We start from the raw sequence: 14,329 nt of genomic DNA, 5'->3' as shown, positions 1-14,329 counted from the left end.
ATTGATTCCCCTGAATTTCTAATTTACATTTGAGTAACTGCTTTAAAAAAAAAAAAAAAAGTCAAATACACAATAGATGATGATGTTTTGTTTTCTAACTACCCATGAACGCCTCCCATTTTTTTTTAGGGATTTTTCTGAGTGTATTGAACAAAACACGACAAGTATTAGGTTTTCATTGCTTTTGACGCTTTGTGATAGCGTATGCGCATGCGCTCGCTGAATCATATACCCGCGATGTTTTTTCGTATAGCTATCATTTATGATTATTTTTTCAAAACTTTCAGGACGTGCCGTACGAGTGACATCCACGATGAAACTTTATCCGCGACGTATGAAGAAAATTCGCGACCCGGAAGTGAAACACAGGTCGGCGTCGCGAAAAATAAGTTGGGTCGTAAAAATTTTAAAATAAAATAAAATGCATATTGGATTTGGTGATATTGCGCGTGCCCGCATGACCCAATCCGTCAATAGGTCTCAGAACGCACCAAGAATCCGTTCTATGTTGGTGCATGTTGAAACTTAGCCTAGCTTAGCTTAGTTTATTTTGGCTGCGAACAAAGGGAACAAACAACGGACTTGGGATCAACGCATCGCCGAAACCCCAAAATGTCAGGTGAGTTGACTGTTGACTCACAGATACATCCTAATTTGAATGTTTACGGATTTATTTTCAACCGGCGTGGATGAGGTTCAAAATGTAATCAGAGTCGACTTTTCAAGATAGGCTACGTGACAGTCAGCTGACCTGAATTCAATATCACAAACATGTTTGCCCGATACTCGAGTATACCAAAACTGCAGTTTTTGGATTTACAAAGATGCACGATGGCTCTAGTCTAGGTTTAGTGTTAGCCCCGCCTCATCCAGCGTCTCAGTGTGTGTTAGAATTTTATCAAGCTGAAAGTGACGAAAGCCAAGCTTTAGTGTCTCCAATTTGAATGCGTCAGTTAATTTTGTGAACATACAATAGTTTCAGTACCTTGTTCTACATTTGTGCTTGTTTGTGCTGTAAAAAGTTTCGTTTTCGTTTGTGCTGCTATTGAAGGCTGCGTGACATCATCACACGAAATTATCTCAATATCTAAAAAATAATAGCAGCAAAAACAAAACATAAACGATTGACAGCCTTTTAAATCAAAATGGGGGGGGGGGGGGGCGGCGGTCGATGACCTCAGATTGACTTGTAAAAGAATTGTTAATATTTAAAAGACTATAGCAGCACAAACGAAATTATGAGTAAATGAATTTGAGGACCCATATTTGCAAATGAAATGAAATTTGGCCCATGTGAGTTTGTGGTATTTGTCTTGCAGACGTCAGCCAAGAGCATTGTCCTGAGCGCCAGGAGTCCGCTCGCGCTAAAGAGAAGGAAGCGTCGCCATACATCAAAAAGGAGGAGGACGATTTGGTACAAATGAAAGTGGAGGAAGAGTTTGAACAGGTAAAAGAGGAGCAGGAAGAGCATTTGATCACAGTTGAGGACCAGCAGCAACATCCTCTCCTCAAAATAGAGGAATACGTAAAAGAGGAGGAGGCAGATGCCAGCAAGTGGACCGGCGAGCTCTTGAAGAGTGAAGACGAAGGTCCTCCGAGCAGCAGCAGCCGCTCAACAGAAACAGAAAAGCTCATCGCTCCACTATCGGATAGTGACGACGCCACATCACACTCGCTTTACACTGATGATGAAGATGACGATGAAGGTCATAAGGCAGCTCACAGTGTTAACAAATGCACTCAGTGTGGTAAATCCTATGGTAAAAAGTCAAATTTGAAAAGGCATATGATGAGCCACACTGGAGAAAAACTTTTCCCCTGCTCAGTTTGTGGTAAAAAATTGTCCTCAAAGCAAAACCTAACCAATCACACGAGAACCCACACCGGTGAGAAACCTTTTACGTGCTCCGTTTGTGGCAAAAAAATGACTTCGAAACAAAACTTAACCCAACACACAAGAACTCACACCGGAGAAAAACCTTTTTCCTGCTCCGATTGTGGCCAAAGATTCGCCGAGAAGGCCAAATTACGAATACACTCCAGGACCCACACGGGCGAGAAACCGTATTCCTGCTCGGACTGCGGCCAAAGATTTGCTCACAAGAACTCCTTGAAAATACACAAAAGAACCCACACGGATGAGAAACCTTTCTCCTGCTCCGTTTGCGGCAAAGGATTCCCGGCAAAGTCCGATTTAACGAAACACACGAGGACCCACACCGGCGAGAAACCGTTCGCCTGCTCGGTTTGTGGCCAAAGATTTGCTCGGAAGGAACACTTAACAGAACACACGAGAACCCACAGCGGTGAGAAACCCTACTCTTGCTCATTTTGCGGTCAAATATTCTCTAAAAAGGGAAACTTAACGCAACACACCAGGACCCACACTGGTGAGAAACCTTTTTCCTGCTCTTTTTGTGGCGAAAGATTGTCTTGGAAATATCAGGTTCAGAGGCACGTTTGTGTCGGTATGAGAAGCGGTGGCCAATGACCGGTTTTCTTCTCGCCAATGCTGTTTCTTTAGGTCTCAAAGAATCATTTTAATATGACTGTGTTTACAAGTATACACTTTTCTTGAATGCAAACCATGACATTTTATTTAACAGTTTTATGTGTCGCTGCATGTAAAATACAATATACGTGCTGCTACAGTTCAGATTTTTAAAACAATCACGAGTCTGTTTCATTTTAAAATAATGCACTCCTGAGAGCAAAAAAGATTTTTCCTGAGGAAGAACACCAATACTAAACGTGGCTGTCGCTGTGAGATGGTTTTTACTTTCTTGAATATGTAAAATACAATACGTGAAAATGGATGTGTGTCCTTTTTCCTCCCCTGAAAACTCAGAGAGACCAATGAAAAAAGGACTAGGCCAAATCGATGAAATGGAATACAGCCAGATCTGTGACGGCCATTATGGCCCACACTTCAGTCCGAGAGGTGGCGCTACTGCACCGACAAATGTTTGCCAACAGCAATAAAACTACAAAAGAAGGATTTTCGCCCGTCTTTACTTCCGCTTGTTTGGAGCTGCGTGCCTAAGCGATCATGACCGCTGTTGTTGTCCGCCGACTAGCTGCCCTCTCTGGGGCTTCGGCGGTGGCACTAGGAGCCTACGGGGCGCACGGTAGGTGTTCCGTTTCTATTTCTATACGCTGTGCTTAAATCCTGTACAGTTTGTGCGTACATTGTGTCCTAACGCTGCATTTTATTTTCTGTTGTTATTTCACGGTACAATATTTCACTTTGCAGGTTTTAAACACAGCGATCCCGACGATTACCAGAGAGTGGTATGACAATGTCATGACAATGCCCCTTTTATTTGCCGCGTGCACAGTTAGTCTGACAGTTATTTTATCTGTGCTTCTACAGCTATTTGAAACCGCCAACAAATATCATTTCTACCACAGTTTAGCCCTGCTAGGAGCTGCCCACTCCAGCAAACCTGCTGTGGTAAGTGCATTGGCTTTTTTGTTTTTGCAAGCTGTTACAGTGTTTGTGAGAAGTCATACGTGAGGTGTAATTTATCATTATTCCAACTGAGAAAAGTGGCACTTTCTCACTCAGAAATTTGTCGGATTAAAAGTCGAACACTTGTTTTTTTTTCTCTTCATACTTTGACTGACATTTACACTCAGGTGCGAGTAAATAATATACAATACTAGTATATAATTTGACAACGAAAAGTAAAACTCGAGAAAAAACTCGTTTTACCACAACTGACGGCGAGAGGGCGCTCTTGGTTTATGATTAATAAGTAAAAGAAATGTTTAAAGTATTGACTGTACAGTATTTATATCTGACCAAACCAAGGATTATCGATTTGGAGCGGGTTGATATTATTTGATTTTAATTCATTGATTTTACATTCTTCATGTCCGCTAGGCCTCAGCAGTACTTTCTACTTTGTGCGTCGCTACGTTTTTAATTTTTTAGCAGGCTGGCGTTGTAGTCGTTTTTGACAAGCGATTTTAAAGTAGCTACATAAATCTGGACAGTCGTCTACGGAGTCAAGATTGTTTCTTCTCTCCCTTTAAAACGTAGGCCGGGACCCTGTTGATCACCGGTATGGGAATGTTCTGCGGATCGCTCTACCACCAAGCCATGACGGGGGACCCCGGCCTTCGCAAGGTTGCCCCTGTAGGAGGCATGGCGATGATTGTGGGCTGGCTGGCGCTTATCCTCTGACCGTCTCCGTACATACATGTGTGATTATGTTATAATGTATGTACAGTAGGGGTGGGAACCTCTGAGAACGATGAGCTCACGATATGGTGATACAACAATTGTAAATACCCTAAAATGGAAGACCAATTGACCAATAAATGGCCCAAACCCAGGAAGACTGGCTGTGAAGCAGTGTTGTTTTTGACGGCCCTTTTCATTTTTGTCTTAGTCATCTCTCTAAATGTGTTCGTCTACATCTAGTTTTTGTTGATGAGAACTCAAGTCTAATTTTGTCTTGTTACAGTCAACATTTACTAAAAAAAAAAAAAAAATCATCTGTAAAATAAAAAAACAAATACTGCAAAAACAGTTGGATAAATGCACTATTTTGAATGAACATCGACAGACGAGCACATACAGTGTATTACAAAAGTGAGTACACCCCTCGCATTTCTGCAGATAATTTAAGTATATCTTTTCATGGGACAAGACTGACAAAATAACACTTTGACACAATGTTAAGTAGTCTGGGTGCAGCTTATATAATAAATTCAGTTTCTAATGGGTGTACTCACTTTTGTTGCCAGGGGTTTAGCTATTAATGGCTATATTTTGAGAAAATAAATGAACTCTACTATATAAGCTCCACACAGATACTTTTCATTGTGTCAAAGTGTCATTTTATCAGTGTTGTCCCATAAAAGATATATCTGCAGAAATGTGAGGGGTGTACTCACTTTTGTGATACACTGTATTGTAGCGTCCACTAAGACAAGGCCAACTTGTGATGATACACACTCAGCGGGAAGACGGTACATTATTTTCAATTCATTACTATACTCACCTGGACGCCACAAAGTATTTGTAAAAAAAAAAAAAAAAAAAGTTGTCCAAGAGTTAAGAGGACGCTCACTGTTACCATTAGCCTATTGCTTATGTGAATGCTATGCTAATGCTACGAGTTACATTTAGTGTGTAATGATCACTCAGCAACAGTGCATATTGTCTCTCGCCAAGAAAACGAATCTTACCCTGTGTCCAAGCCGTCATGGAGACCAAAACTGGTGAGTCGGGAAGGGGCGGGGCACATCACGAGTGGCATAACCAGACACTGCTAAGACGCGGGCTAACTACACATAAAATGTCACACATTGTGAACATGTGACGGAAACTTGCGCATTTTGGTCCGGTCAGACGCAAACTGGCATTCGTCTCATTATGTTTTAGTCTCCCGAAACATGTTTGTCACTCATTATTGTCTCGACATTGTGTGTTCGTTGACGGAATATTTTCGTTGTCGTCGTCGTTAACGAAAACGACACTGCTGCGAAGCATACCAACAACCCCTGGGATGCCAAGTATCGCAAAACATTATCATTTAGATGGATGTCACGCCCCTAATGTACAGACATCAGACAATGATTATATCTACTTTTGCAATGAAAAAGATGGATTCAAATCTTTCGTTTAATCAACTCAAATCGGTTTTGCGAATCTCAATTTCCAACAGACATAAACAACTGACCCACAGCAATCACACTGGCCTTGAAAAGTATTGGCTTCCTTATTTATTTAGTTAATGACGTGTTTAAATGAGCATTATCAGACTTTAAATGCTCTCATTTACCCCCCTGGCCTAGTATAGATAAGCTGCATATGCATCACCTCCTGTTTTATGGGCACGTCCGGGCTTATCGCTATCGACCATTTACCCGACGAAAATGGCGATCGGGAGCTATATCTCTAGCTAAATATTGTCTATTTTGTAAATATTGCTTTTTCACAACTAAAGGTATGTACAGTTTATAGGCAAAAGACGGTGGGAAACTATTATTTGTAAATCCAAATGAATAGCAAATTAGTCTTATAACAACATGTATTTTCTTCAAATAGTAGGGAAAGCACATTCATATCATTTTCTGAAACATAGCCATAGAATTCTCAACAATGTTGGGCTTCAAGACCACCTGAGAACAAATGAACCAGCATGAAGCTTTGAACCAATTGGCTGCAAGCTGCATCACTGCTCAATGTAATCTCTCACTCTCCTTGGGAGAGATAGACGGCCTCTGCTGCCACCTACTGTCAACACTTGTGGTACAAACATATTGCTACCGTGCCTCATGCCTCCCAGCATGCAATGAGGCACGACAGATTTAATAAAGTACAAAGTTCATGTTCTGTGTAGGGCTGTCAAACGATTAAATTTTTTAATCGAGTTAATTACAGCTTAAAAATTGATTAATTGCAATTCAAACCATCTATAAAATATGCCATATTTTTCTGTAAATTATTGTTGGAATGGAAAGACACAAGATGGATATATACATTCAACATACGGTACATAAGTACTGTATTTGTTTATTATAACAATAAAAACAAGGTGGCGTTAACATTATTAACATTCTGTTAAAGCGATCCATGAATAGAAAGACATTTAGTTCTTAAAAGATTAATGTTAGTACAAGTTATAGAAATTTATACTAAAACCCCTCTTAATGGTTTTGTTTTGATAAAATTTGTAAAATTTTCAATCAAAAAATAAACTAGTAGCCCAACATTGTTGATGTCAATAATTACACAATGCTCATGGGTGCTTAAGCCCATAATATCAATTGCACCCAAGCGCCAGCAGAGGGCGACAGAACTCCAAAATACACAAGTAACGAGTGGACATTGCACTGTGCTGTCATTTTAATCTGTTTGAGCGGGGCATGTGCGTTAATTGCGTCAAATATTTTAACGTGATTTATTCAAAAAATTAATTACCGCCCTTTAACGCGATAATTTCAACAGCCCTAGTTCTGTGCTAATTGCTTCTTCTGTTACTCGTCCAGTTTTGTCATTAGTTGCTAGTTATGCTATTTAGATTATTGTTATGTGATCATTTTAGTTTCGTTCTAAAACTGTGAGTTTGAGTGACCGTTGATTTAATCACCTGCCATAGTTCGGATCTGTGTACATATTATAAGTGCAAACCATTCCTCCCTACCTTGTGAGTGCTACATCATCTTTTGGCTAATATGATCCAGAATGGAATCATCAAATATTTTTATTTGTAGCCGTTTGTATTGCTCATGATATGTTAGGGTGCATGAGAATTTTTATTCAGATTTGTTTTTGTTTTTTTCGGCAAAGCAATTTGGCGCCCCCTCCGCCAGATGGCGCCCTGTGCCGGCCCTGAAGTCACCTTGTGTGTCCTGAGATTAAAAAAAACTGAAAAATGTTTACAGAAACAGATATTCCAAGTTGAGGAAACATTTGCACAATAAACGAGAAACGACATTTGTTACCCCACCATTTCGGGAACATCAATAAGAACATTTTGACACTTATCAAATGATCTATCTGATTATGTGTTATAATGATTTGTAGATGGGCTACACTCGCACCCGAGTGTCACATCTTTTAACATCAGAGGCTTGCGTCATCCATTCCATCGCTCTTAGCCAAGAAAGAATCGGGAGAGGCGGCAGAGACGGGCCCGTCCGCTGACATGTTGTCTCAGAATTCGGGCCGTTGTGTGCAAAGAGAGTCAACACCAGTCAGTGTCATCGAAACACTGTTTGGCAGAGAGGCACATGCACATGACCAAAACAGCCTTAGGCGTGCACACGGTTATGTCAACAAAAGTATTTTCTTTTTTCAGTAAACAAAAAAGTCATTCCGTGTTTTAACAGCTCTGTAGGTGTGCATTTTGTATGTGTGCTACATTATTAGCTAAAAATAGGGGTCAAGCTCTTTTTTTTTTTTTTTTTTTTTTTTCCAGGCAAAGGAATAAATATCACCTAAGCAGCTTAAAAACATTGCTGTGCATGAACGCTCACGCTACCGTGGTCCAAAATAACCTTAAATAGACACGCACGCGATGATGTTTACCTCCACGCATGGTCACGCTTTACGCAGTAATATTTTTCTCCAGTTAATGTCCAGGAGTGGATGTGGCATGGGGTGGCAACTGGCATCCTAAAAGACAGGCTTGCCACCCCAATCGGCACCAATGTCAGGTTGCTTGTGTTCCTTTTTTAAAGGGGAAATTTGGCTTCTACATCTAAACCCTGTTGTGAATGCATGAGGTTCACTCATACACCCACAGCAGGCTCCCCATGTCGCTGTGCAAGCATAATTAACGCCCTAGTTAAGCTCATCTGCATTGCTCTTCAAAGGAGATCAATGCAAATAGATGCGATTTGGCCACTGGCGCCAATTAGGCCCAAAATGTCTGTCTTCTAGCTTTGGAGACTTGGTTACTGTGAGGGTTTCATCACAGGGGAAGAAATACATTTTCTGCATAATTCACTTCCATTTTACTGGTAAAATCCTATCGCAGAACTAATGCCGAATTCCAGTGCGGCCCTCAGGACAGACTTTTAAGAGTTCTGTGCTGGGTTAGCAGGGCTCATCAAGAACAGACCCTGTTTTAAGAAAGGTAATAGTAAAAATTCTCGCGTGCCGTGGGAAAAAAATAATGCTTGATGGGTCATCATTTCGCAAGTGAGCCAAGATATTTATGAGGCCTGACTTGGCCAGCGCAAGTGAACAGCTCCCTCATTTAACGCAGCACCGATCGCACGGTGTAATTGAGGCGAGGGGATGAGGGGAAGTTTTACATTTCTAGCCTCGAGGTTCAAGCAATGCGCTCCCCTATATACATCCAACCTCAGTTATTTCTTTAAGTGCTGCATCAGATCTGTTTGGCTGCACTTTAGCATTAATATCAAAGGAAATGAAAGCATTCAGTCGGTATAGCAAAAGAAAAAAAGAAGCCTAATTGTTGAACAGGAATGTTTTGTTGATAATCCTGGTAGAAGAAGTTACATCCATGAAGAGATGTGAGGGAGCGAGGCAAAAGGACAAGTCATTAAGACATTATGGCATCCAAAAGTCACCAGGAATCAGGCAAAGGAACACAAAAATGGGAAAAAAAAGTACGTGCCAATAATGTTTTTGTTTGTGCGCCAACATATTAATTATCCCATTAGTTTTACTATAAGCTCACCTATATTTACAATGCAATGCATGCTGGGAGGCACGTTTCTCGACTGCAGCGTTGACGGCAGGTGGCAGGGAAGTGAGAGATTACATTGAGCAGTGATGTCCAAACAGAACAGCAATAAAGCTTTGCAACCAATTGATTCAAAGCTTCATGAGGCGAACAGTGTTGGCAATTTGTTGAAGAAAATGATATGAATGACAGCATGAACAAAATGCAACAAGTCCTATAAAGTTAATTTGCTATTCTTTTATATTTAGGAACGATAGCTTTTTCACAGTGTATTGGCAAAATATGTTAAAAAAAAATATGAGGGGGCTCCTAGCTACACGCTCGTCTAGGCCAGTGCTCCCCAACCACTGGGCCGGGGTCTGTGGCGCATATGCTACTGGGCTGCACAGAAATAGTAATTTATTAATGACAGCATTTTGATCTGTGCCGCTTGACACAACAATCTGCCCACCTACTCTATTGACTAGTCTTAGTAGAGATGTATGCACATTGCCCTCTAGTGGTGGCCGCTCTTTCTGGGGTGTTTCCACATCACAGTAGCAGCTAGCGTCAGTCAATGTAAACGGTAACATTAGCTGCCTGATGCTAGCTGTGTGCTGTGGGCATAGGACACGCTAGCGAAGATTGGACAGATTTTAATGGGGAAAAGGCCACCTGATGAGTCAGAAGAGGAGCCTACATCAAGTCCACTCTGCATAATATTTGGCCAAAGTTAGCAAACGAGGCAATGAAGCCTTCAAAGCTGCTTCGGCACATAGAGACTTAGCACCCTGGAATAATGGATAAGACTTCGGAATTTTTGAAACAAAAAAGCGCATGCGCAAAGGACAGAAACGGTTAGTGAAGGCCACCACTTCAACAAAAGTGAATGCACTGAGTGCATCATACCTGCTGGTGAACCAAAGCCAAGAAACCTTTCATGATTGGAGAAGAACTTATGCCTGTGACCAAGGATATTTGCCGTCAAGTTTTAGGAGAGGCCACTGTTAAAAAAAGGTTGATTCGGCGTCTGGTGAGTTCCCTGCACGTTTTTAGCCTTGTCATGTTACTTTCTATTTACTGTATTTTTCTGCCACACATTGCCGGTCCGTGACAAAAAGACCAACACCACACCGGTCCGTGGTGCAAAAAAGGTTGGGGACCAATGGTCTAGGCCAGGGGTTTTCAACCCAGTCCTCAAGGCACACTGTGGGTCCTGGTTTTTGTTCCAGCCGATCCAGCAGAGACAGTTGAACCAATGAGGCTTCTGCTAAAACAAGCCACACCTGACTGCAATCAACTGATTGCACTTGTAAAACACCAGATTGGGGAAAAAGTGTTGTCATCTTGTTTGGTAAGAATGAAATCCTGCACCCACAGTGTGCCTTAGTGGAATAGGTTGGGGACCCCTGGTCTAGGCTACCTGGCCACCCTGCTTCCAGTTTTCATATCTGATTTTGTTTACTGCATTTCAGTCGAGAGTCCATATTACCGTTTTTCTTGCAGATTGTGGTATCAAGTCATTTTTTATATGATATAAGTAAAGGTTATCCGTGCCGGCATCGTCCTCTTATATCACACCGCTGCTGCAGAAGAGTGGGGGGGGGGGGCAATCAAAGCAACGCCTCAGCCGAAATGTTACCGATCCCTCCAAAGGATGCTGAGGCTGGCGAGGCTGGATCATACCATCTTATTGAGGTCATAGGCAAGCGTTGCTATGGCGACCTGCTCTCGCTCGGGAGGAGGGCACTGCGGCGCGTGCACCGCACGGCGGGGGCGTGCCGGCGAAGACGCGCACTCGACGGGGGCGCGCGCCGAGGCGGCTCACCTCATTGGCAGACGAGGCGCACCGTCAAACTGCAACCGAACGTGTCGGAACCGGTCCTTAGATAGATATTTTGGCCGCCCGATTGAAGATTCGTCGACGACGACGCGGAGGGCGAACGTAGCCGAGCTTCAATCGCAGGTGAATGCTCGGCGATGTCGTGTCTGCAGACGCAGACGCGTCCACGCTGCTCGGAGGTTCTGTCGTGGCTTTACCGGGCCTCGAATCGTGCCCATAGTGGATCCGACTGCTAAACGATGAGCGACAGGAGAAGACGAAGGCCGGTCATCAACGGATGCGGCATGTACTGCTTTAGAGCCTCCTGCTGATTGTCCCCGTATCTGTATTTTTTAAAGACACATTAATACGTTTGTGTGTCATTGGTTCGGCTCAAATAGGGAAGTACTGTTGCCGTCTTTTTTGGCGGATCCATTTTTCATTTTTTAAAATCTATTTTATTCATTTTTTTTTTTTGTAGTCACGTTTTTAGACTGCTGCTTGAATGGGCTTTTTTGGCAAGGGGAGGACACAATCCTTGGAGACAAGAAAGGGAACCTGGCTAACCACCAGCACCTGGGCATCCCAAATTAACAGGTAGGATAACGTGCACTGCTTCGGATTCTCATGTATGTGTCAGTACTGTTAAATTTCGTATGTGCGTGTTTGCGGTGGGCATCAAAACATACGGCTTTACTTTAAGTATACTACGGAAAAAAATGTATATCATATTCACTTGTTCCAAAAATGTGTCTGCTAAATGATTTTTTTCCCTTTTTTTTTTAACATATTCACATTTTCCCCTGACCCATTCATATGACGAACACACTCTCCAATGAAATGACTGCACAATGCTATTAGTCCTCATCCCGTGTTCATCAAGGTGCACACTGCGTCATCGTGTGTGTTCACGGAGGCCTCTTCCATTTCTTAGCTGACAATCATGAAAACGAGAAACACCATATCTGTGAGAGCGTGTTCCGCATAAATGCAAGCAGCACAGAAAAAGATGCACGTCACAAAGAATGGGGGGGCGCATTGATATGCCTTGCGAGCTGCTGTCTGTTGTAGCCTGCGAGATGACAGCGGGGACAAGAAGACCTCTGTTCTCATCCGCAGGCTGGTTTGGCTCGGCCTTAATTGCCTTTTTTACATTCCGTAAAGCAATTCACCTGCCTTGCACGATTGCCGTGCGTGGATGCGACGTATAATACAAAATGTGCAAAAGCTGACTGTTCTGTCATGTAAACACTTGACGTGCAGGCTAATGCTTAACCCTTTCGCTGAAATGGCAAATACCCTGGATTTTTGGGTCTTTTGTGTACAGCCAGTCATTTTTTTTTTTTCATGTTTGAGTGTCTCTTTCATTTGCTGCCATGGAGAGCATCTGCTCGTTTGATTGTATTTTGTTGTATTGCAGCAACAAATATGTCAGAGAGTAAAGTGACAGTGATAGCTGTTTTCCCTTAAAATTCAGACCCACATAATATCGTTTTTTTCTGTCATGATGTAAGCAAGCCTCCCGAAAAAGAATCAGCAGTACGACATAGGATGGGTTACTCCAAAATTCTGGATTCTGGCAAAAAGCTGCAAAAATAAGCTTTTTTATGAATGGAGGCGTGCGATTGAGCGATGTTGTTTTCGTTCCATTGTCTTCAGATCTCACTTGTTAGTATCGTGTTCGTTTGGAAGGTAAGTGTTTTAAGCGAACACTCCTGCCACACTCTCTCGGTGCAGCTAAGATCAATGTGCAATCGTTGGTGTCCTCTTAAAGATAACGACCGATGACCGCCCAGTCGGCTATCTCTGACAGTCTTGCAAGCCAATACCGTATTGGCCCGAATATAAGACAGCCCTGATTATAAGACGACCCCCTCTTTTTCCAAGATTCAAGTTTGAAAAAAGACTTTTTGAACACAAAATTAATTTTTATACAGAAAAAAATTACAGTACATCCAAAACAAATGATTATAACAATATATTTGAGAGAAAAGGCATGTTATTTTGCCTCATTCAAATCGTAATATCTGAACATTTAAATATGTAAACTAAAGTGCAATCACCTTCGTAAATGAAAGGTGTCTGGTTTTTGAAATGTAAATAAACCAATCAATTGTGATAAAACAACAAATTTGCAATAACTGCATTAACCATCAAAGTGAGGTCTAATTGTAACTGTAGTCTTGAAACAAATCTGTATAAGGAAAAACATTGCAATAAAATAATGCAAACTGATTAAACTTGAGAGTAGCTGAGATCTGTCATGACAGAACATCGCTTCAATGATATCTGGTGCCATCTAGCGTCGTGAATGGGTATAATGTCTAGATGGCAAATATAAGACGACCCCTCTTTTTCAGTCTTACTTCAATGCAAAAAACACCGTCTTATATTCGGGCCAATACGGTATTTTACGAATCTTGACTAGAAATAAGACGATGTGTTAGCCAATGGGATTGACTGACTAGAAATATATTTTCATTTAATTTCGTATCATCATTCAAGCTTACGTTCAAAAGTGTCTTTTTTTTTTTTGTAAACAAAATTGGAAGCGGACGTACAGCTTGCACGCTATTCAAAAGCCACAATAGCAAGATGACAGACAAAATAACCATGGTCAAATGTTGTGCCGCGCTAAGCAGTTGCATTTGATACACCGAATCGGGTTCTAATGTGGTGGTTGTGTGTTGGTTGCATGCTGTTCCTGAACAGACCGCGCGAGTGTGAAAGTGGCCGAAACGGGCGGAGCCTCTCGGGGTGGCCGTTTCGTGAGTCTCTCGCTCCTGGAAGTGGCGACAATTTGACAGTCCAAAAAGTCCCAAAAGTGAGAATGAAAGTGCACCGGTGTAACTTGGGGTAACACGCAGGTGGTTTAATTTTCCCATTTGCATTTTTTTATATACTCCAGTTCACTCGGCATAGAATGGGGAGGGAGTAACCCCCGCCGCTGGCTGAGCGGTGACTTAATTTATGCTACATTACGTGGTGCTGTGACACTGCACACTCCCTCCCCTCTCAGAAGGGAGGTTTTTCCTCTTCTATTTGTAAGTGTGCCTTTCGTCCACGCGATGCCACTCGAAAAAGTTCGGTTGTTGCAGTGTGAATGCTGAAGCGCCCTAAGTCGCACCCCTGGCCAAACTATGGGGGGGGACCTGTGACATACAGTCCGATAAATGCGTTACTCAAGTACATATGTCATATGAATAAAGTATGAGCTAAAGGACAAAAATGGCACGCAGATGGTTTCGCCGGGAGAGTCGTCGTCGGCCGAGAGTGACAAACGAGCGCCTCGGTGTCAGTGTTGGACTTTCACGCTCAACTGATGCCAAGCAGGCTGTGATGGTGGTTGTCACTG

At 42.3% G+C, this 14,329-nt stretch overlaps 2 protein-coding genes across 6 annotated transcripts in view; both read left to right on the top strand.

Moving 5' to 3' along the window:
- Positions 1-72: 72 nt before the first annotated feature.
- tmem256 (transmembrane protein 256) lies at positions 73-9,810 on the top strand. Of its 4 annotated transcripts, none has more exons than XR_009066657.1 (4): positions 73-619; positions 1,320-2,306; positions 2,849-3,128; positions 3,374-3,454. XR_009066657.1 is itself a non-coding variant. In XM_057854856.1 (4 exons), exons 1-4 carry the CDS (start codon positions 3,050-3,052, stop codon positions 4,187-4,189), a joined length of 342 nt encoding a protein of 113 aa, XP_057710839.1. In that variant the 5' UTR covers positions 2,494-3,049; the 3' UTR covers positions 4,190-9,810. The 4 variants fall into 4 exon arrangements, 1 of the variants encoding a protein (XP_057710839.1); XR_009066655.1 differs by having other exon boundaries at positions 1,320-2,390; XM_057854856.1 differs by lacking the exons at positions 73-619; positions 1,320-2,306 and adding exons at positions 3,254-3,291; positions 4,046-9,810 and having other exon boundaries at positions 2,494-3,128.
- Positions 9,811-10,930: 1,120 nt separating this feature from the next.
- The window catches only part of nlgn2a (neuroligin 2a), a 74,382-nt gene continuing 70,983 nt past the window's right edge, over positions 10,931-14,329 (top strand). The window contains exon 1 of one of the 2 annotated variants that reach the window (XM_057854186.1): positions 10,931-11,571. The gene's annotated coding sequence lies outside the window, so the exon portion shown is untranslated. The remainder of the gene's footprint in view (positions 11,572-14,329) is intronic. The other variant, XM_057854185.1, reaches the window with a different exon arrangement.

Source organism: Corythoichthys intestinalis, chromosome 13 (genome assembly GCF_030265065.1).
Source record: "Corythoichthys intestinalis isolate RoL2023-P3 chromosome 13, ASM3026506v1, whole genome shotgun sequence".
Classification (NCBI taxonomy): Eukaryota; Metazoa; Chordata; class Actinopteri; order Syngnathiformes; family Syngnathidae; genus Corythoichthys; species Corythoichthys intestinalis.
Note: the sequence above shows the minus strand (reverse complement) of the source record. Positions and strands in the feature narration are given on the sequence as shown.

What these genes read in the sequence shown, in the direction of transcription:
- tmem256 (XM_057854856.1), top strand. Translation starts at nt 3,050, where the DNA reads ATGACCGCTGTTGTTGTCCGCCGACTAGCTGCCCTCTCTGGGGCTTCG. An exon ending in AGGAGCCTACGGGGCGCACG is followed by an intron (nt 3,129 to 3,253) that starts GTAGGTGTTCCG and finishes TTCACTTTGCAG; the next exon opens with GTTTTAAACACAGCGATCCC. An exon ending in ACTCCAGCAAACCTGCTGTG is followed by an intron (nt 3,455 to 4,045) that starts GTAAGTGCATTG and finishes TTTAAAACGTAG; the next exon opens with GCCGGGACCCTGTTGATCAC.